At 37.8% G+C, this 24,970-nt stretch overlaps 1 protein-coding gene across 1 annotated transcript in view; it reads left to right on the top strand.

Moving 5' to 3' along the window:
* Positions 1–24,970, top strand: part of vegfc (vascular endothelial growth factor c) — a 68,364-nt gene that overhangs the window by 27,218 nt on the left and 16,176 nt on the right. Inside the window, exons 2-4 of the mRNA XM_065265305.2 lie at positions 8,182–8,392; positions 8,646–8,836; positions 11,832–11,971. Coding sequence (XP_065121377.1) covers positions 8,182–8,392; positions 8,646–8,836; positions 11,832–11,971 — 542 coding nt within the window. The remainder of the gene's footprint in view (positions 1–8,181; positions 8,393–8,645; positions 8,837–11,831; positions 11,972–24,970) is intronic.

The raw sequence follows: 24,970 nt of genomic DNA, 5'->3' as shown, positions 1-24,970 counted from the left end.
TGAGGATCGAGGGTAGGTCAAGACCTTGGGAAGGTGTTTGATTTTCATGTGCTGTGCTATCTCTTCATGAGGGTCTTTAGGCTATTATTGGGCTAAAAAGTTTGCTATGGTGGCTCCATAAACTGTACATGAATTCGTGATCACTTAGATTTCTATGAACACGGCAGCAGGGCAGACTTCGGCTCTTTCCCCTCTTTAGTCTGCGACTTTCAGCACGTTCAGCACATTAATGCAATACAGTGGAATGCTCCAATAAGGTGGCGGAGCTAGAGGGGGTCCGGGGTGTCCAAATTTAATGCTTCACTTCCTCCAATATTTATTTTTCTGTTAATTGACGTGTTTGTTTCGACGTGTGGCAGCGCAGCACATTGTTATTATCAAATTCTCAATATTATTTATGAGATTGCATGTTCTTATTCAATGAGAAGCCACTTTGCTTGTGCGTGCGTGTGTGTGTGTGTGTGCGTGCATGCGTGCCTTGCATGTGTTCCGTGCAGCCAGGCCAGCCGGGGAGTTGGGGCAATCACACTCGGATCCGGTTCTTTAGAGTAAAGTCATATGTGAGCGCGCACTGACACTACACACTGTACACTGTGTTTCTGTGGTGAAACAGTGTAAATACATTGGATGCAAAATAAGATTTAGAATCTCTTTCAATTAGTTCATGTTTGTATAAACATGTCTCAAAATAGCTGTTTTAGTGAGTATCATATTTTCTTAATGAAATGTAAACCTCTGGAAATTTTATTGCATTTGGTGTTAAAGTAGGCCTACCTGTTGAAGTCTCTGTCTTAAAAAGTTAACACTCTGGGGTCGACGGTGGCGCGGGCGCCGCAAGCTCTTTATTTTTCAATCACTCCGCAAAGAGACTTAAATTACTCAGCTGATTTTTGACATACAGATATGATTTATACATCATTTAAAATGTTAAAGTGTCTAGTTTTTTTCTGTCCACTCCCATTAAAAACAGAATGTTGTGTTTTTCGCAATATTAAGAAAATATACATGATTCGCGTTTTGTTCTCTCTCCCTCAGTGAAGTACTTTCAGAAACGCGTCAGAAAAATAAACTGTAACTTAACGAATACTTGTCATAAAAACAAAAGATAAATGTCTACATAATGCTTGGAATGTCTACTTTTAAATGATGTAAGTGAGATTGAAAACAGATATTGTCATTCGGTGTAAATTGTATGAGAAGGAGAGGTGCTGTCTTTCTCTTGTTACCTCATTATCTGTAATGAGATCGGATCGCCACACCCCCGCGCCATTGAAGTGAATGAGAAGAAATATCCATATGCATAACTCGTGCCTCCTGTAGTCAATGGATACGCAATCCACAATCCAGTCTCTCCATTCCTTGTTGTTTCATCCAATTGCACCAAACATGACATCTAAATCCTTATTTCCTTGCGTATGTGTGTCAGTATCTCCAGACGCGAGTGTTTTCTTTGTTCTTCCGTCAAACAGTTCACGCGATTGGAACGCACATACACAAACACGCGAGTCAGGAAACTCGACGCGCTTTTTGGTATTCTTATAAAATACGCGATTGCAAACAGTACAATCCTTATTTAGTTGCGTCTAAGCATATATCTCCACAAAGCAAGTTTATTAAACACAGGATCACTCGCGTGTGCACACGTTCACTGCATTCATGATCAACACGTGAGGTAATGGCGGCGGCTGTAAACAAACATTGATAAGTTTATCATGCGTGTCCCTTGTTGTGTTTCTACTACAATGATTACAAAAACACAAATAAGAGTCTAGACCACGATAGGCAGTTGTTCTTTTGAGCTTTTTACTGCACAAAAGTAAACCTCTCGCTGGCCAACCAAACACTAACCCTGTGTTCACTTTACTATGGCCAAACAGTACCTTTACCATGATTAGCCTACTATGGTTTTTAAAAGGTAACTTATACTTGTGAAATTAATAGAAAATATTTCAATAGAAATATATATATATATATATATATAAATAAATATATGCCTTTCCCAAGCAAAAGTGTCTTAGAAATTGTAAATCAATATATTGCTTTATGTGAATGAGTAGGCCGAATGATTTTCATATCATTTTGAATAAAAAACTCTAGACTACTAGATCCTGTTTTGAAAAGTCTTGGGAAAACATGTTTAGAATTAGTTTTGTGGAGTTATATCAGTGACTTAAAAATGTTGCTTTTTCAAAAACCACTCATAAAAAAATTTTCTCTCAAAAAACAAACATGTACATACATGTTGATTATATGATATTGTAGCCCAGTTTGTGCTGAACACAGTGTTATGAGACTTTTGCCATTAATATGTTTTTAAGCAACTGAAAAAAGCACAAATGTCAGTGCATGTCAAAACTTCCCCAGGGCCCTAAAAAACCCTTAGACCCCAGAGGGTTACTAAATAAGAAAAGAAGAAGAGAAATTCACTTACTGCTATGACTGGCCAACTGTACCTTTGTAACAAAGATTAATCCATATAGGCTAAATTTCTTTTTTTGCCAGAAATCCTTACGGTAAAGCTTAAGTTTTATCACAAAGTTTAGATTTTCTGAACAACTTTTACAAAAGATCATTTCCTTTCATGGACTATGGACCCGGAAAGTAGCTTTGGCCACCCCCTGGCCAAATTTTTTACAATAACAATATTTCAAGAAACCAATAATCTCCGTTACTGCCAACTGTGTCCAACAGCAAGTGAACTAAATACAAACAAACTTTTAAGGTAATGGATCAGAAACCAATGAGATGGCATCATTGTCAAATTCTTCAAAAATATAATTTAAGTTTTGAATTTTTTTTAAAGTTTTCATTTATTAAAACGGTATTTAAATGTACACATGGCCTTGCCCCCGATGTAGTCTGTCAATTGATACAAAAACTCAGTAGTGATGGGCAAAGACCAGAGGGGTAGTAAGTGGGAATTGTAAAGTTCGGAGATGCAGAACTAATGTGGGTCAATCATCCTTTTGAGTGAAAGCTTTACATCTGTGGAATACCATCCCTGTTGATTTAAAGTTGCAATCAGCACTTACAGTTTTCTCCACAAAGCTGAAACAATGGCTGAAATCTTTACAGCAATGTGAACAAGTACATACCTCTGGCTTTTTCAGGCTGGGTTTGTTTACATCTTTGTTTTTCTGTATGCAGGTTGATTTACATTTCATTGTTTGTGGCTTTGTATAAAGTTGCATATCTGCTTGGGTATGACAAAATGTACAACATATATATAAACACACAGTTATTTGTATGCATGTTTATCTGTAGTTGTTTTGTTTCCTGTGATGATTGTGCTTGTTTTTTATTTGGTTGTTTTGATTTTATTGGTTGTCTCTGTGTAACAATGCTCATGATATTGCCCTGTTAAATAAACAATTTCATATCTGAAAATACAAAAAAGTATAACACATACATGTGTTGATGTACAGACTTGACAAAGGTTTTCAAAGAAACTTTTCCTCTAATGTTTGAGACCTGACTGAAGTACTTTGTCTTAGAAACTTGCTTTAGTTTTGTTATGTTTTCATAAGATAACTAAATCGCGTGGCATCTCCTGGACTTTGTATGCGGCTGAATGCACAGAAGCGTGCGGACATGGATTTGTGCGTGCACGCATCAGTGCGACTGATTAAGATTCCTTATTCCCTTCAGATTCCCGTCGAATGACAGGAACACCAAAATGCTGCCAGACGTCATACTTAAAAGATGACTAAATCAATTTCTGTTTCCTCTGAAGTCATGCAGCTTAAACTAAAGGTCAGCAACAAGTGATTCAAGCGATGTCTTTGTGACTGCGGTGAAGCATAGGTTACGCTGGTGCAGAGTAGGTCACTTGTTGACCGGTCAACAATTAAAATTAAAAGAACGGCATATCATATAAATATCCCAATCATGCTACAATAGACACTGTGCATCACAAAGTATCGTACTGCAAAGTATATTGTTACATCCCTATCTAACAGACCTGACTCTGAACATCAGCTCAATAGGTGAGAGCTCCATGAACTAAGCTAAGTGTGTCAGGTTAGTGGGACATACAAAATATGCAGAGCAGTGGGTCCCCAGGAACAGGATTGAGAACCACTGCATTAGGGGCCTAAGTCCCCCCTCCTAAAATAAAACTCCTACAATCGCCCCTGTATTTCTTGCTGCAGAGTCAGACATATACACTTTAGTTTCCACAGACAACCAATTAGCTTCCTACGAAAGCAATACTGACAATTGGAGTCGCTTGAGACTGTTGAGGTCTGATCATTTTTTCCATTTAGGAATTATTTTATTTTTCAGTTTCACAAAATAATCTTACCCTTCACATACGATTTTTGAAATGTGTGGCTTTTGGTTGTGCCATTGACTTGTAGCTTCCCATTTCAAAAAGCACATCTAATAGTAAATGTTAAATTGTGTGTTAGTTTTAAAATTCTATCAGAATTGTATTGGAATCAAACTATTTTTGGCATTTTAAACATTTATGCTATTTGGTGGAAAGCATCTGATTAAGGTTTGTTAAAACAAACAACATCATCTAAATATTGCCATTCTTAGCGTAGTTGTTGATGTTGTCTATTTAAAGAGTTCAGTAAAAGATGTGGGAAAGGTATACACATGAAGTTGTGTTTACGATTGTAAGAGTGAGTCACAAAACATCTTTTATAAACTGATAGGTGTGTAAATTAAGTTTTCTAACAATATGATCTTGTATTGAAGTCTTGCCTATTCAATTTTTTTGTGATTTAGGGATGGATTGCCTGTTGCTGATAATATACATATTAAAAACATTATAGAAATTAATATTTCATTTATGTCATATTGGGAAAGTATCTTCTGTTCCATTGCAACTCCTCAGCTTTTTACAGTATGTGAAGCTTTGAGTTGTGTTAACAACTTTCAACACCCACACAATCTCATTCCTAAATTATAACGATTCGTCTGTCTATTAAACTTTTGACAGAAATCATACTGGAACACTGAAATATGTCGCGAAGTCAGAGCAGTCATCATGTAAAGGGGGATTTTTAAACAGTGGGATAGGTTGCACTGCAAGTTTTGGTTCACCCGCAAGCTTTATCTGCTCTTTAAGCTCGTGGATGAAGCTCGCGTAAATTCATTGTGCTTTGTTTTCCCGGATGTGCAAGTGCTGCGTTTAAAGCACAAATAAAGCTTGCATTCATTGTGCTTTGATTTCAAGGATGCGCAAACTCATGCGGTGTAACTGCAGATCTAACATACCGGCAAGCTATTCCAGAGTCTCGTTGCAGCAACAGCAAAGGTTTATCTCCCCTCTTCTTTAATTTAACACGATGCATGTCTAATAGGCTTTTGTTGGATTGAAATTCAATACATTTCAATAAACTGTCAGAAAAATGGTCAAAACATGGTCCCTAGGTGACACAGGGGTGGTACTCTTTCCAAAAGTACTCAAAGGTATATGTTGGTACCAGATGTATATCTCTTCCTGAGTGTTAGATTTTAGGATCTTTTTAAAGGGTAATGCCCTAGTGACAGCTTGGGACCATTTTTCCTGAAAGTGTACTGTGTAGCTGTGAATCAGAACCTTGAGTGTTTTTGACAGCAGAATCCAGTTGTTGCAAATAGACTGTCTTTAAAATTAGGTTAGACAGGCTTTATTTCCCAGGTTTATGGTCATAATATACTTAAAGAACAAGTGAGTGTGACAGCACTTTCTGGCCAAAGAGTTTAGTGTTTTTGAGATTATTGGTTGTAAGAAGCAGCTACTAAAAATAACTTTCAGGACGAAAAGCAACTAAAGGAACTTCCAGGAAAGCTTTGTACCTGCTTATAAACATCATCTAACTGCCACTGGTCTGAGATGATAATTTACTAGGGGATTTCATTATCTATTAGTTGGTCTGTGATGTCACATGCTTTCGCACCACTGTCAGACAGTGCCAGTTGTGCGCTTATAATTAAAGTCAGGCATTTGTTTTTTATACAACATGAGCTGCATGTTTATCAGGCGCTTGTTTTTTTTACTTCAGTTCTGAATTGGTTTTCTTTTAAACTGTTGATGTTTTTCTGCTGGTTAGAGATGGAAATATTTGGTTCATTATTTGTTGGTATTTGGGCTGTGCATAATTATTGAGGTGCTTTTGGACTACTTTTGTATGGTATTGGGCTGGTTTTGTTATGTGGATCTGGCAACCCTGAAGGATAATGAAGGAGGCAAAAGCGCAAAAGAACACTGGTTAATAAAGGTTTATTTTGGCCTTCAAAGAGGACATTTCACAAGACTTTTTTAAGATGTCAAATAAAATGTTGGTGTTCCCAGAGGACATATGTGAAGTTCTAGCTTAAAATACCGTATAGATAATTGATCATTACATGTTAAAATTGACACTTTGTAGATGTGAGCAAAAATGTGCCATTTTTGGGTGTCCTTTTTAAATGCAAATGAGCTGATCTCGAGGGGCAACCTTCCGATCTCTCTGATGAAGCCAATACGGAAGTGACTTAAATTGCAATTCATCGACTGGCCGCTAGAGGCTGGCTCCAAAAGGGAGTCAATTCCCAAAGACTCCCATGTTAAAAATGCCCAACTTTACAGTAGAAAATAATGTGTTTACAGCCTGGTACAAAAAGTGTTTTTGGTCTGTATAGCTTTTTGCCCTTCATGACAACTGTGAGGGGGTGAATTTTTTGTAACTCATCCGTTTAAATTATATTAAGCCTTAAACTTCTGCATAATTAAGGGCGTGGCGGCTTGAGTGACAGTTGAACAGCCACTGCTGTCACTAGAATCGAGCTAGGTGGGTGTGGTTTCAGCAACCAGCCACCCTAGCTTCACCAGCTTCATGTCCCGCCTCTTTACCCATTTTCGGTTTTCCGCGAGTGACGCGCGGCCAATATGGCGACGGCAGGCAACGCCTACTTTAAGCTTCAAAAACGGTCTTCACAAACCAATGGGTGACGTCACGGACACTACGTCCATATTTTTTTTACACTCTATGGCTGATCTCTGCACTAAATGGCAGTGCTCTGGTTGGATAGCGCAGATTAAGGGGCGGTATTATTCTGACATCACAAGGGGAGTTTGCAGAGAATGGTTTAGCAAAACAAAGTTTCTGGGTTGTTCTTTTTCATATTTTCTAAGTTGATAGAAGCACTGGGGGACCCAATTATAGCACTGAAACATGGAAAAAGTCAGATTTTCATGATACAGTATGTCCTCTTAAATATACGTGAGTTTGTATTTGTCTAATTGTTGTTGGGTTTTTATAAAAATAGTAATGAACTAAGCACCTGTTTTAAAGTAAGGTGGAAATCCAGGTTTTATTACTGTAACAATGCAACAATGTAGGCTAAACTGTATCATTTTCTTATTATATGGCTCATTTAGTTTTTTAATAACAAATAATTTAATACTCATCATGTTCTAAAGTTGAAGATTAAAATAAATGTATTAATCTGTGGCTAAATGTTTTCACCAGCACATCCGTAAATATTTAGTTTTTTATCTGATTAGTCAATTAACCAAAAATAATATTCTTCCGATTAATCGATTATTAAAATAATTGTTAGTTGCAGCCCTACTTAAAACTCTAGAACACCTACTTAGAACCGCAAAACCAGTCATAAGGGTCATTGTTGAGATCTACACATCACCCGAAAGTTGAATACTGTAACTAGGCTTTACATTGATGTATGGTTTCTTAGGACAAAATTTGTCAGAGAAACAGTTATTTGAAAATCTGGAATCTGAGTGTGCAAAAACATCGAAAAATTGATTTAAAGTAGTCTTTAAAGTTGTCCAAATTAGGTCCTCAGCAACACATCTTACTTATGCTTATATACATATGAATCTCCATTTCATTCTGACCTCTCTGATCACACTTTTTGGTTACCTCATGCTGTCACGTCACGTAAATGCAACCCCAGCGCAAACTTTGAAACTTGGGGGAATATAGTTTCTACAACTTCAAACATCGAAGCAGATTGTCGTGCCAGCTAAATGTCAATGTCATAGAAACAGGATGCACATATCGGATCTGAACAGTTGTGATATACAATATGGACAGTGAGTCTGTCAAATCAGATATGTTGGTGCTTCAAAATGTTTGGAAATTGTATATTGTTTTCAGCTCTTCTTCTTCCCACCCCTGAATGAAGAAGAACTTTGCCGTGGGTTTACCAGAGCCTTTACCCTGTTTCTCTGTGTCCTGTCAGGAGAATTCAGAGACAGACATGGTGGAGCAGTTACGTTCGGTGGGCAGCGTAGATGAACTGATGAGGATAGTTTACCCCAGCTACTGGAGCATGCTGAAGTGTCGTTCCAAAGCAGGAGCTCGCTTCCCTCAGAGAGAGCACAGCTCCACGGAAACAAGGTCGGAGGAGGTCTCCTTTGCGGCTGCTTACTTCAACTTTGATATACTTAAAAGTGAGTGACTATTAATTTGGGACTGCCACAGCTTGTGTTGGCGGTGCTTTTTGTCCTTACTGCATTACAGCAAAGATTTCATAGTTGTAAATTTAAAAACTTTTTCAAAAATCCTGGAACAAAATTTCCCCACCAATAATGTTTCAGACTATGGTTTTCAATAATTGCAGTGCATAACAATTGATGCATTAAACTGCTGGCCCTTATTTAATGCTCCTCTTCCTGTCTTACTCTTCCACTGCGCCTCCTACAGGTATTGAAACAGAGTGGAGAAAGACCCTGTGCATGCCACGCCAAGTTTGTTTAGATGTGGGGAAAGAGTTTGGGGCAGCTACAAACACCTTCTATAAACCACCCTGCGTGTCTGTCTACAGATGTGGGGGCTGCTGTAACAGTGAGGAACATCAGTGCGTGAACATCAGCACTTCATACATCAGCAAGACGGTGAGTGACTTCTTCAACATCCATGTGTACCGTAAAGGGTTAGTTCCCTCATCTTTCCACACCTATAAGACCTTTGCTCATCTTTGGAACACAAACTGATATTTTTTAGAGCTTTCTGACTCCCCAAATGCCAACATTGCAACTTCCACATTCAAAGTCCAGAAATGCTATGCTAAAGACATTTTGAAACAGTTTCATATTGCACTTAGGTTGTTTTAATGAAAGTGTTTTAATCCCTTTGCTTTGCTTTGTTTAGTTCAGGTAATGCCTCTATGAGTACAATACATGTATTACATTGACTTCTGTTTCACAGCCTGCAGAGATGATCTCTGTTAAGCTTTGATTTAGTGAGTTGTAGAAGAGGCAGCGGTTTGGTATGGAGGTCATGGATGTAAATTATTTGCGAACAGGCCTTCTTTAATTGCCCACTTATTTTGGGTGGGCTGACCTCAGCAAGCAATGGGTTCTCCTCCAGTGATTTAAACCATGGCGCCCTCCCACTGCCGTACAGGTCAGGGTCTTCATGTCCCTGCTACTGCGCTACAGATGCAACACTCCCACTCTGGGCACAAAGCCTGTGCAACAGATGCAATGTGAAGATATTGCAAAATATTTTAGTAAGATCTGGATTATGAAATGGCAATCCCTAGTTTTCATTCAAGAAATGACTGGGTCAAATTAATATGAACATGGTTATGATTCTATTTTCATTTCTAAGGCTCCTTGTTATGCAAGATCTGCTATAATAGGTGTGCTAGTCTTCATTCTTGAATTGAGAGAAGAACATGCTCAAAAAAACAAAACAATTAGATGCTCTGGTTTCGTCTGCAACCCTTGTCTCACTTTCTCAGGCCTTCTGGACTGTAAATACTCCATTAAAGTGCTTTTATTGTCAACACTCGAGGGCTGACAGGTTTACAGAGTGAGCAAGTGAAGCTTTTTGGATCAAGTGAAGCTTGGTAAAAGTGGTTAACCACTGATTTGTGGACTTATGCAAAAGCCAAGCTAGAAAGACAAACGTGCAATAAGCCATGGGTGTGGATTACAGTGAGTTAATCTCAAAAAATGTAATCAATAATTTGTTTGCTCTCGGACAGAAACCTTGTATCTGCAACGCTGCTTATCCTATAACTTGACTTTTTGAGAATAGTGCTTGCATTGCCAAGGTATAGTGGATTAAATTCCTAAAAATTATAACATGGATGCACTGTATGTGGTAAACTGTGTTTGGATAATGTGGTCTTACTTTCACATGGATTTTGAATCCTAAAGCACTTGTCTGCAGATATATCAGTGCGATTTAACAAGTGGCCACATGACGTGTATGTATGGGGCATTGAACGATGACGCAGGGGAGGAATCCTGAAAAGTATGGTGGGCCAGTGCCAGGGGTCGGCTCAGATGCTAACATCACATAATTCTCGTCCTGATCAAGCACAATTAATTTACGTGTGTGGGGCAGTTGTTTATATTACAGGAGGGAGGTTTAACATTCCAGAGTTTTTGAAAGGTTGTTTGTTGTCTTGCTAAACATGCATATATTCATCTGAAAGACATTTAACTGAAAGAGGAAGAGAAGGAGGAGATGTTGATGAGAAGACAAGACAACAGAGGCTATCGTAAGGGTTTAACCAGCTCCAGAAAGTTATACAATATGAAATGTATACACACAGAATATTACACACTATTTGGAAACACATGATCTTCAGTATTTATTTACTGTGTCCAAACCAGACATGACATCATGGAAGGAATTAATTTGTCCATTCTGAATGAAGATGTTTTGTGATGCAGTACATCAGATTGATCTGATTTAACAAATCAGATTTATTTCATGTTTAACATAAAGATAACATATGTGGAGTGGATTTTTATCCAGTGAGATTTTATGGTGTGAGGCTGCTCTTCTTATCGCTTTCACATTACAAACAAAATGTCCATGACTTGATATAGTTGTGCTATGGGCTCCTGTATAGCTCAAAGGTAGAGCATTGCGTTAGCAGAGTGAAAGTTCATGAGTTCGAACCCAGGGAACAGACTGAAAAATGTATACTTTCTCACTTTGGGTGAAAACATGTGCCAAATGCATACTTAGATGAGAGATTTTTATTATTTGTTGATACACTATATTGCCAACAGTTTTGGGACACCCCTCCAAATCATTGAATTAAGGTGTTCCAATCATTTCCAGTAAAAGGAACTCATAATGCATCATCATACCAAGACATTTTGGACAATTTAATGCTCTCAATTTTGTGAGAACAGTTTGGGGATGGCCCCATTCTGTTCCAACATGACTGTGCACCAGTGCACAAAGCAAGGTTCATAAAGACATGGATGAACGAGTTTGGTGTTGAGGAACTTGACTGGCCTGCACAGAGTCTTGACCTCAACTCAACAGAACTTCTTTGGGATGAATTAGACCGGAGACTACAAGCAAGGCCTTCTCGTCCAACATTAGTGTCTGACCTTACAAATGTGATTTTAGAAGAAAAAATTACCATAAACACACTCCTAAACCTTGTAGAAAGTCTTCCAAGAAGAATTGAAGCGGTTATAGGTGCAAAGGGTGGGCCTACTCCATATTAAACCATGTGGATTAAGAATGGGATGTCATTCAGGTTCATGTGCATGATTTGGTGTCCCAAAACTTTTGGCAATGTAGTATATATCAGATCACATTTGGTTAGGACTCTTGATTTGCAAATTGAACAAACTTTCCCTCTTAAGGTTGAGAAAGTTTTGATTTCTTGATCTACTGTAGCAATATTTGTCTATCTCGCAAATGTTCTTGCACAAGTTCCCTTATTCTGCCTCAGCATTTTGAGTTCTGGTTGTGTGTGTACATTCAATGATTTCTTAGAAATCATGGTTGCCCAACACTTTCAAATATAAACTGATCTTTTAGATACAAATGACCATGGCATGCAGCACAGAAATGCTTGAAGTTCCAAAAAAGCAATTAATGCGATTTTCTTACTTTCTTATTCTACAGCTTTTTGAAATCACAGTTCCTGTCAAGCAAGGGACCAAGCCAGTCACCATAAGCTTTGCCAACCACACGTCCTGCAGCTGTCTCTCAAAACTGGATGTGTTCCGACAACGGCACTCGATCATTCGAAGAGCTCTACCAGAGTAAGTGTTTACACTGTCAGTCTGAGCAATTCAAATCAGTTGTAAAACCAAAGTGTTTAAACATTAATATCGATTGACATTGTGTTTTCCCCTCCAACTATTTTAGGAATTTTACACTTATGTTATTAAGTCCTAATGAAATATACTAAGTAATACTTCAATTAAGTATTCAAGTACTTCAAAAGTGTATATTTATAAATTTTATGCACAACAAATGTATTTTTAGTAATAACATTTGTGTTATATCAGCCTCATATTGGGCAATTGGCCATACAGCATATTTTAATATCGGCCATAAAAAAACATATTGGTCGACCACTATTAAAAACCATTACTCATGCATTACAGAAATTGTGTCTCATAACTAATACATTAAGAGCTGCGGTGTGAATGTACATGCAACTGATGGTGGGGTAACATATATTACATTCAGTATATTGACTTTATAGATTTTAAATGCGCCTTGGCTCAATGCATCATGTCATGAGCGGATATGCGGCTATACTGATATGTGTATTTTGGATGATGTTGCATCCACTGACGTGTGGTAGCTCATTAGATTGCTTTTCATATTGGTGGTGCAGTGTGGCTGCCCATTGTTAGAGTTCACGATGATCTTCCTCTTCATCTGTTGTTGTAGGAATTTCGTGAGGGAAGAAAATCCCAGTAGGGAATCTTAATGAACTTACCATGCAGTGTGTTGGCTTGATTGGCTTCATAACTAACAAGTTAGAAAGCACATGTGTTCCTGTGGCTTGCTGGCAACGTCTCCTTAAGAAATTGCAGCTCATTAATGTTGTTTCATTGTTCATCATCAGCTTATTGAGGTAGGAGGGGACTGAAAAATGCAAAATTCAAGGGTTTGAACCAAAGTATTGAAGACCTATGAAAATAACATGACTGAAAAACTGAAAATCTTCACTGTTTTGATGTAATGGGAGCTGCTTAAGATCAAAGTATCAGTCACAATACCTCTAATGCCTAATACATTGTAATCACACTATAATATAAAAAAATAAGCTTTTTGTCTTTCTGATCCACATGTACATCAAGAGGCTTTTAATAGTTCTGCTGTGGTGAGAGACTGTTTATTGCTTCCTTTATGACAAGCCAAACCCACAACACACCCTGTATCACTTCGTGTATCAAACCACTTAATTTGAAACACAGAGCAACACGAATGATTGAATTTTAGTCGTCAGAGAAAGAAAGAGACAGTGAGCGAAAAAGGAGCAGTGTGGTAGAAACATACCAGATGTTTAAATGAAACTCTTCCCGGTTTTGGATAGAACATAAGATAAACTGAAATATGTAAACCATCTTCGCTGTAGTTAAGTAAACCAGGACATTGTATAAAATGTCATTTTTCTGTTTAAACGGATTCAGAGGCATGAAACAACACAACTACGCAGTCTGTTTCCTATCATCAGTTATTTTTTACTCGAGGCACACCCATTTAAGTTGTTCCCTCACTGCGTAAATGTTTATCGTTTTTATCCTCTCGAAGAATGAAGGATTAGCACGTTTGGCTTTTCGGGAGAGTTGTCACCATGCTGAGCGATGACTCACTTGCGCATACATGAACAAAAACGATGTGTTTGTTTATGCACGCCTGAAAACTCCATCTTCTCTTTTATCAAACGTATGGCAGTGGAGGCCAGTGTATTACAGCATTGCTCAGAGATCTGTTTGCTATGAGGGAGACACTTAGAAATTTCCCATTTTAACTTTTGATGCACAGTTCATGCCAGAAAAGTGATCAGTGGCATGCTTAAGCCATTACACGTACAGTTTGGAGGTGCCATCATAACAGCGCATTTCAGACTTTTTCAACAGCTTCTATATAGCAAGCCGATAATTATTTTTCTCGCATTGCCCCAACCAACTGTAAGTCCATCAGTGAAGAAGAGAACCGTTTATTGTTATGTGTTTCAACACTGTTTTTTCAAGTCATCCCCTGTCAAAGTGATTTGCAGTGAAAAGGAAAGAGGTTTTATCCCCCACAAGGTCCCGCACAGCCAGGCCTTGCTTAAGAAAAAGCAGATGTGTTCCTAGGGCGACCTGCACTGAGGAAGTGTGTTATATGTTGTTTTGGTTTCCTGGACACATTGAGGCTTCATCTCATTCCTGTCGTGCTTTCACGCAAGCGGGGACGGCGTAATGTCTACGTACATGAGATGCCGCCTATAAGAGGCTGATAGTTCAGTGTGGACGCGCGGTGGCACGGCTTCCACTGCGATTACCTGCAGCTGACGTCTATTACAATGTTGCACGCTGTTGTAATTATTTACAGCTGTCTGTTAAGCAGCTGTAAAGGTCAAAATCCATGCGATCCGGTCGATTTTTTTGCAGCGTGTTGTCCGGATTCTTTCTTCAATATTATTCATATAATCTGGCTCCAAGGCTAGATTAATTCAGGATCACTCCAGGTCGGCTTCAAATACTTTCTGCTCGATTGTAATCTTCTGTTCGGAAAAATCCTTGCCGTAACCTGCGCCATCTGATAAATGCTCGGGCAGTCGGCCCGCCGGGGGCTTTGACACAGGGTGGTCCCATCCATGCATCCAGATTTGAACTTCGAGGTGCTAACGCAGCCTGCCGATCAATCGAAGGACGACACAAACAGACACCGTTTGCCATAAAGGAGAAATTAGGCATGCTTCAGACGTGTGGCCCAGAGAGGATATTGAAGCACATAAAAGCAGGCAATGATATCAGAGCTTGTGCAATACAATGGCAGATGCCTGGTAGTGATTATCAACAGTTGGCTAGAGTTTAGTTACGTTTTTACTTTTCTCACTCTGTATTGTTTGGGAGGTGATGACTCACCATGTAGGAAAGTAGAGACTCGCCAGGAGGATAAACATTCAGACATTAGGGAGGCTATGAAACCGCACAGACTCTTAAATAGTGACATTTGACCTCGAGGTGGTGTTGCTAGTCTACATACTCTGTGTGCTGGTGGGTGTGCACTTCATTATTCACCAGATCATTGGGATTCTGTTATTAGTTCTTTACATCTTAAGTTCTTATACAACCACTTTTGTAGTCACATACACCATAGAATTAATGCCAGTAATTTTGTATATAATTTATTATTTCTAGTTGTCTCCTAAATGACTTACTATGCACTAAAATTATATTTATAAAACGGGCAGTTCTGGTTCATCATTCTGATTGGTTGAAACGCGTTCTAAGCCGTGATAAAATTCCCTGGTAAACCCACGGTTCAGACTGCATTACAGAAGTATCACTGCACCACTGTTGCTGCGTACTGATTTATGAATATAAACACCACAGTCTTTAATCATATTTTTAATTTGTATACAATTGCACAATTATGACGATATCCAGATACATGTCAATAAATATTGTTAAGTCATCTAATCAATAAAGAGAAAACTCTCCTTGAGGAGTTTCTACCTCAAATTCATATTTCCGCTATCCACTGGGTGGCGATCTTATCCAACTTAAACACTGACGCATTCACTCAACACTAAAAACAGCGTGTTTTGATCAGGCTCTTAATCCGATCTCTTACAAAAGTTATTCACATAAATGGAATTATCTCAGTTTTTCGCTAAAAAATCTGAGGTGATAAGAGAACAAATGAAGGTAGGATGAAACTGGGGTTTTTTGGTTGTTTGAAATCGGATGGTCTGTTCTTTCATTTGATATTTTATGTTTATTTAAAGAAGATAATTATGCAAGGCATTAAACTGGGTGGCAACTTAAAAAAAAAAAACGGGGAAACGGGGAGTTATTCCAAGCATATTTGATCATCACTTTGACAGTTGCACGATATAAATGTTAATGTATGAATTAGATGAATGTTGGTTTATAAAATAAACACCACAGTCTTAAATCATATTTTTTTGTGTCTTTGCTGCATCTGTTTTGGTTGGGAACTGCGCTCTGTTTCAATCACACTTGATTCTGAGGAACTACTTTGTTTGGCGGAAGAGTAATATTTGTACTAATATAATTACAACTTATTTGTGTTTTTTTTTATAAAATCCCGCTAATGTTAAGCATATTAAGTAACCGTTTTATAAAAGCAATAACCCCTGCGAAGCAGTGGGGTTACAGTGCATTTTATAACAGCTAAGGGGGTTCTAACAATTTTATATATATATATATATATATATATATATATATATATATATATATATATATATATATATATATATATATATATATATATATATATATATATATATATATATATATATATATATATATATATATATATATATATATATATATATATATACTGTGTGTGTGTGTTTGTGTATATGTGTGTATATGTATATATACAGTGTGTATATATACTGTGTGTTTATATGTATATTTTTTTGGGTCTACATCTAATATATACATATATAATATATATACTGTACCATATTTTGGTAATAAGCTTTGGGTGACTTTGTGCGGACTTTTCACCCACCAGTGGAAAAGAAAATTGGCGCCTTTGAATGTTTTATTCATGCATGATGAAGAGGGTAGATCAAAGAGGTTGACAACAATTTCAAGCACCTCATTTCATTAAATAGGACTTTAAAAGGAACAAAAAATTTCCTGTTTTGTGCCATGCTCAAATATATTTTGCTCACAATAGCTCATTAGCTTTTTGTTTCATTTCATATTGTTAAGTTTAGAAGTCCATTATATTAGATAAGTAAAATTGTGTCTCCACTGTTGAGAAATACAGAAGAAACATATGTTTCTGTTACCAGACCAAAGACCGCCTACTTACATTTTGACTTCTTAATGTGTTTCAAGGTGCACCCTGGAAAACCCTGCTAGTGTTATTTATCTTAGCAAATAAAGGGATGTTTATAACCTCTTCAGACTTTTAAATGTAAATCAGTAGAGCTTCAGACCTCCTTAGACAGCCCTAGCGAGAAACGTCTCTCCATGACAAACAACATATGGGCCGTATTGTCCAAGCAGTTGAATAACTGTAGGTGTGAGGATCCGAATTTGTCTCAATGCAGCCTATGGATTTGTACAGCAATATTATTATATTAGGAACATGCTCTCTAAATTATCCTAGCTTTGTTATGTTATCTTCACGACACCTTGCTAGACGAAATCGTTTCATCTGTTTTTCGTTACATGAGGTGCAAGTGCACATGTTAGTCGTCCGATAGGGTGTCTTCCACTACTCATGGACCAATCATAAGTCCTCTCCCCATTTTTCAGGAATGTCTTGTCTTATGCCACTGAGCATGGTAATTGAAAACATATTTAGTACCTTGCCATGTGTAGCTTATCACTGAACCATTTCGGGGCGACGTCGGCAATTTGCTTTATTTCACGGTATTGCTATTCAACAACCTTCTTGTCCTTTTCTAGGTAAACAACCCACAACAGTAATTAAGCCAACATTTGTATGAATAGCGTGCACGGTATGTTTGCAGTTTGGAATACAAAGCGTACTGACATTTAGTCGTGTTTGTGATACCCATTGTACAGTACAGTTTGGCAAGAGGCTGGGGGATATTCAAAAATTTGATATCTCATATCTTTCCAAAGTTTGGCGGTAGTTGATATACACATATTTTAGGGTTGTCTTTGTGCACATTTTTTCCCATTCCCATATCAAAGATTGTCCATTTGTTTTGGAAAAATTCATTATACACTCCAGTATCCCTCTCCACATCTGTGATGGTTGCTGTTGCCATTTTGACAAAGACATGTGAGATGTAAAGTGAGAGTAAAATTGCCTATTGGTGCCATCTTTGGGTCATCAATCTTAATTTTGAACTATCTTGCATATATAAGATGATAATGTATAAGATTCGACAAATTGCTCAAGCACCACATGCATTAATTGAAGAACACAATAACATATTGGGCACTCACATTATTCTTGCCATAAACCATTAGGCATCGGTCAAGATTGGTCAAGGCAACTTGTTTAAAATCATTACTTAAGTTTCATAATGACAAACAGTTCTACACGGGTAATATATCATCTGCGCTGTCTAGATGGAAAAGTGGTGATTTCATGGACAGCCAGACAGCAGGGGAGAGAAGGTTGATCTATGTATGAGAATGGTCCTGTTCTAGCCCGGGGTCATGCTAACTGGCCCTGACCTCTCACTTTTCAGCCAGTGGAGGTTAATGACAGTGGACCTGTAACTTGAGCTGTTGCATCCGAGTCGGTTCTCAGCGGGATGTATAGGCTGAACATACAAGCACACACAACACACACACACAAAGACACACATGTTCCAGTGCAAAGGTTGACTGTGAAGCCTCGTGTCCCTCTGATCTGGAGGGGAAACCCACATCTGAGCCTGTTTTTTCGCTGGATAACTCTTAGGCCAAATCTGCCTGGGGAGCTGACACTATGCCTGAGCCACTTAAACTCACAATAACAGAAAAAAAGAAAGAGAGGGAATAGTGGTTAAAGGATTGGGGAGGCGACAAAGCCATAAATAGAGTGGAATTGCAAATATAGAAAAAAATGATTCAAACCAGTGGTATACCACAACCTTTGGGCCCCCCACAAATCTTGTTTTATCATGCCAGTCGACGTGTGTTTTCAGTCAGAGTATTTGATGCATTGTTTTTTGTGGTTGATGGTGGAAATTAAAGTGCATTATATTTGCTGAGTAAAACTACTCTAGATAAGCAAATGCAATCATAACAGATACGTTTTTTAGGGGACCCCCAAAAGGAGTAATTTGCCCAAACCACCAGTAACAATTATTTTGTAGACATCATGTTAGGGAGGGCGGGGCAAACGTTTTTTGGTTTTGGCTCAATCATTCAAAAACAAATTGAGTTTGATTAGTTATATTTTTACACAAGCAACACACACATCTCTGCTACAAATGAACATTTCAAGTTTGTTTCTATTACTTACCATTCTTGGACAATTACACCAAATGTGACAGAAGTGCAAACGTTACAACTTACCCCATAGGTGGGGTTAATTGTAACATGCAGGGGGTTACTTGTAACACTTGCTAAAAATTAAGTTTGCAGGCAAATATTTCAATATTTCTATTTTGTCTATATACTAGAAGTGGATATTGTGTATATATCTGATTATAAGACAGGTATCCACACTGTATTCATTCATCCAGCCCTTTTCCAACAATAGTTAAATTATAAATGGATACAAATGTCTAAATATGTGAGAAAAAGCAGCACAATTATGACAAAAATGTTTTTTATATGTGACCCAGTCTGTAATAACCATGCTACAGTAAAAAAAAAAAATTCTGAGATGATAAGCATCAAAGTCTGATTTTAGCCATTCATTTCATTATGATTTCAATCTTTGACGTGACCTTATTCAATCAACATCAAAGATATGAACAAAAATAAATTTGACACACAATTTTTGATAAGACAGGCACATTTATTTTGTTGGCAGCCAGCAATCATTAGTATGTAGCCCATTTAAAAATTAAAATCAAGAATTATGCTAACGTTTTCATATCGTAAGTGCTGAGTGGTTATTTGTAACACAGTGTTAGGATTAATCCCGCTGGGTCAAAATATTTTCAAGCCCACCAAAAAAGTTGCTAAGAACTGCAGACATATTTCAAAACGATGCAGTGTTTTAGTCAACAAGACGCCGATTAATATGAAATAGCATTGGAGTTGGTATCTTACACACCCAACTTAGAAACCAAAAAAAACACATATGCCACCAAAAACACTTGTTCATCAATAACTCTCTGGAAAAACATTATACATTTCCAATAATTTGCGGGAGATCGTCTTTTGGCAGCGTGAAAAAAATACCAGAAAAACAAAACGCTCAACCTTGTGCAACAATGTAAGCTATAGCTATATTTGTTAAATATATGTGTGTCACATTTATTTGCACCCCTATGATTTCACATGTGCAAAATATGTTGAAGTCTATTTCATTTGATTTATTATTATTATTTATTATTTTGAATCCCTGGGTTACTAGAAACAGGAAATTGTTCAAACATGACTTCCTGTTTTACAGGGGCATACATAAGAGGTCACACAGGCCAAACTCCCTTAGTCATTCATCACAATGGGTAAGACCAAACAATATAGTTGTGATGTGCACCAAAAGGTTGTTGAGCTTCAACAAAAAATGGGAAGTGGTTATAATAAAATAGCAAAAACACTACAAATTCCCGCCATCAGTGCAATCATTAAGAAATTTCAGGCAACTGGAAGTGTTATGAATCAGCCTGAAAGAGGATGTGCGTCTATCTTGTCCCAACGCACTGCCAGGAGGATGGAGTGGCCAAAAAATCTTCAAGAAACACAGCTGGAAAACTGCAGAAGTTAGTTGGGTCTCCAAAACTACAATCTGACATCACCTGCAAAGCCACAAATGGTTTGGAAGGGTTTCAAGAAAAAAAGCCTCTACTCTCATCCAGAAACAAACTCAAGCCTCTTCAGTTTGCCAAACAATACTTCACATGAGATCGGATTCTATGGTTAGATGAAACCAAAATAGAGCTTTTTGGCAATAAACAGAGACGGGTTTGGCACACTCCGAGAAGTAGAGAGGCGGTTAAATATGGTTGTGGGTCTTTAATGTTTTGGGGCTGTTTCTCTGCCAGAAGATCTGGGCATGTTTTTAAGATACACTGTATCATGGACTATTATCAAATATCAACAAATATTAAATGAACACCTGATTGCCTCTGCCAGAAAGCCTAAGCCCCAATGAAACTTTTTCCTTTTAGTATAAATACAATAGGCTTGAGAATAAATATAAACTGGTATGGTCCAAAACACTGGAAAAATTATCATTCAGAAGATATAAACATTCAAAACCTACAGTTTGCCACATCCGCTAAAAAAGTTATGGCTAGGAACTATACTCTCATTCCGGCGTAATAATCAAGGACTTTGCTGCTGTACCATGGCTGCAGCAGGCGCAATGATATTACGCACTGCCCAAAAGTAGTCTCCATTCTTCACTTTTAGTAGCAGGGGACTATTTTCGTAGCCTGACATTGTCATACTGAATTCTAGTCAGAATTTAAGTCTGATACTGCTCCACTTGGCTATTATTATGAGGTGTGTTTTAACCGAAAAATGCCTCTGCACTCAAATGGATAAACCTGTGACCAATCAGAGCAACAGAGTGTGTGACGTATGTTAAATGAAGTCTTTTGCAGCCTGACCGAACTGCTAGTTATTTCGCTACAATGACACTAACATTGTGATTATACTAAGTCTGAGTTAGCGAACGTACATCAACACCTACTATGTTTACAACATTTCATTTATATCACAACATTAAGTATTTACTAAGTCATACTATCTCATACCATTTGTACATTAGGTGAACTTCATCCACGACGATACCCATTACGTTTGCTTGAAAAATTTTGTAGCCTAGCAAGTCCCTCCACTTATTCAGCAGCCACAATCCCGGGGTTCCGAAAAGAAGCTGGCAACGACCACTAATTATATCCATCGCGTCGTGCATGCCGAGTTGCATCGCCGTGATACCCATTTCAGTTGCTTCTTTAACTTGGTCCTCCATAAGTGCAGCCAACTTTTGCCGAATCCCGTTGGAAGGATGGCAAAAACATCTTTCCGATCATCTTTTGATTGCGTTTCTCTGTTCCTCTTTTAAAATCAATGCTCTGTCGATATCTTTAAGAACAGACTCAATGTCAGAATCCACACATCTGAATTCTACAGCGTCAGCCATTTCGTTGTAAATGGATTCAACACACGCCCTCTTTGGTGACGTGGTTGATTACGTTACTGTTGATCATCTGTCCATCATCGTATAAAGCCCGCCCTGACAATTTGATTGGTCGACCAGCTTTGGGACTCGCATAGTAGATCCTCAACGGAGAAAACCCAGACCGATCTTCCCGTCCTCAAAATGTGGTGGGCGGGGCTAAGATCGGCTGGCACCCGGGCTACTTTTTTCAGGCACTGCGTATTATCATTGCACCTCTTGCAGCCATTTTAAGGCAGCAAAGCCCTTTATTATTACGCTTTATTATAAATCTGAAGGATCTGGAATAGTTTTAAGATCTCTTGTCATGCATTTTCCACCCTTATCAGCCATTAAAGAAGAAGACTCAGAGCTGTTATCTTAGTTAATGGAGGCATCACAAAGTTGACTAAAAGGGTGTCAATAATTGTGGCACACATACAGTATATTTAACAAAGATTTTTTTTTTTAATCTAGAAATCTTTTGTTTGCAATTGTTTGTTTTCAATGAGAGCAGAGTTTAGCTTTTAAAGCCAAAGATCAAAATGTTCAACAATAAAAACAACTCTCTTTACAGCCTTCTTTGCTTACATTTACTAATGGTGCCAGTATTAAAACCTTTATAAGTGGTACTGCTAAGTGACAGGTATAGGGACCATTTTTCAGACAATACACATTGTGATACACAACATTTTCAGTTTTAAGCTCTGGATGCTTGCATTTCTCCTAAAAACGGAAATGTATGTTTAAAATAACTTTTCTAAGAAAGCATTTTTTTGGTTGTATACTAACCTTGTGTACAGTACACTTTGCAAAATGCTGTTCTTTCTCTGTATAAGTTTCCCAGAATTCTGACTAATTTCTTTCCAAAAAGATCTACTAAATCCTACTTAAGCGTTTGGAATCTTGTTAGGGGTCAAGAGAAGCATTGCTCTTGGCTTGTCAGCTTTATTGTAATGTGTGGAGTATGACAGTTTTATTGCAGACTGCAGATCAAGTCTTTTTTCTGTTTGTTGATGCCGTATGGTGTGCTCTGTTTGAAGTTATGTATTATTTAGTTCTGATCCTCACATCTGAAAGGCCAAGAGGTATATGATACAAGACAAGAACAGTTAGCGTGTTGGGACACTTTGTGACAGTGATAATCAAAGTTATGGCTGTTCTTAGTGCACAAGCTACATGCATATTGGTTGCACATTCAGTCATGTTTTCTCCTTGTCACAATTTTTTATACTCTTGAAACAATGGCAAAACCTGAAACTGTGGCATAAGAAAGACATGCATGTGAGACTGTTATATGCAGTTTTGTATCAATTTGTGCTAATTTATCACTTTTGCTTGAGTGGTAATACTGAAGTAGCCAAACAGCAATTTTCACAAACTCGGATTAAGGTTTTGGTGTATTCTGGTACAGTATGTGCCCACGTTTTAAACCAAATTCCTCCAATATATATTTTCTTGTTAAAAATAGCGTATTACTGAGAAACAACAAAGGATGGAGAAAATTAATTTGTATAATTTGTACTTTTCGTACGGCTCAACATTGAAATTCATATGCAGTCGTTATTAAAAATGTATCCGAGTAGACCCCAAATCTAGGCTTATAGATGCTTTACAGCTGTGAATGTATGTATGTAAATGCATAGCAGATGTTTAAACCCTCATGTATGCACACTGATTACACTCAGTGAAACAAAGGACAAAATTCAAAGAGTCTACAGAAATGACCTTTTCGCCAGTTTAATAGAGCAAGGCTTTTCTCGATGACTTACTTCATATCAATTTACTTGCCTGCAGGGAATGCCAAATCCCAGACGGTTTGACGTCCACACTTAACGGAAAAGCAAAACAATACTTCACACCAGTGTCAATCCATTCTGTGCGTAGTGCTCACTTTCCATCCAATTTTGGAGATTTATCTCACTTTGAAAATGAGAAGCCAGCGTAAAGTTTATTTTGGTGACGGCTTGTGTTTTCCCTGCCCAGTAGCTACAGCCCGGATTTAAAGTGTGAGGCCACGAGAAGATAGATGCACGCTGGAGCAGACAATGAGATGGTCTTGAGCCAATCTAGTTCAAAGATCTGTTTCAACCCTAGTCAGTGTTAGATAGTCGAGGTAATGGAGACATCTAATGCATTTACTGTCAGAAAATAAAGTTTAAAATTGTACCTTTTCTATCACTGGTACTAGGTTCCTTGTTTGTACCTTTAAAAGTACACTAAACATAATACAATATTGTACTTTTTTAGGTAAATTACTGTACCTTAAAGGGATAGTTCACCCAAAAATGAAAATAATGTCATTAATGACTCACCCAAATGTCGTTCCAAACTAGTAAGACCTTCGTTCATCTTCGGAACACAGTTTAAGATGTTTTTTATTTAGTCTGAGAGCTTGTTGACCCTTCATTGAAAATCTATGCACGGTACGCTGTGCATGTCCAGAAAGGTAATAAAAACATCATCAAAGTAGTCCATGTGACATCAGTGGGTCAGTTAGAATCTGTTGAAGCATTGAAAATACATTTTAGTCCAAAAATAACAAAAATTTTAAACATTTTAAAATGTGGGCTCATTTACAGCTTTTATAAGAATACCAGTCTTTGTGTAAAATATTTGTTTTGTAAGCAGTCATGAAAAGTAAAGTACATGTTGCTATTACATTTAAAAAGTAATAAATTACTTACTGTAAGTGGATTGCAATACTTTGTGCATTGCACAGCAGTCCAATAATTTCAATATTTATAGTGACCCCAGTGTTGAAATCATAAAAGAATTGAACCGTATGATTGCTGGCAAGTCTTTCCCCTACATGGACTCTTGACACATCTACAACTTGATATGCAAAACATGGGTGACGTGAGTGCAGTTGTCCAATTAAACCTGTTTTTGCTCAAGTTTAGTTCATAATTGACAATGCTATTATCTAAATCTGAATAAGGACTGAATTATTTGCAATACTGTAAAGCAGTGGTTCTCAATCCTGTTTCTCGAGTCGGGGCCCACTGCTCTGAACATTTTGTATATTTCTCTTACTTGACACACTTGCGTTACATTCACACGGGCAAAAGCATTAACGCTTGATCTGATTGGCTGATGCACGTGTTGGCGCTTGAAAAGTTGAGAAATGTTTAACTTCTGCCGCGACTCAACGTTGACGGATCCACAATTCAGTTTAGGGCTGCACGATAAATCACATGCGATATCACACGCATCTCGTCAGTAATGCCGGTTCCTTGATTATTATTAAATCGCCATCAGCTGTTTTCAGATGGAGCGGCATTAACTGCACAGAGCCGTAG

Source organism: Paramisgurnus dabryanus, chromosome 4 (assembly GCF_030506205.2).
Source record: "Paramisgurnus dabryanus chromosome 4, PD_genome_1.1, whole genome shotgun sequence".
NCBI lineage: Eukaryota > Metazoa > Chordata > Actinopteri > Cypriniformes > Cobitidae > Paramisgurnus > Paramisgurnus dabryanus.
This window is presented reverse-complemented; position numbering and strand designations above follow the sequence as displayed.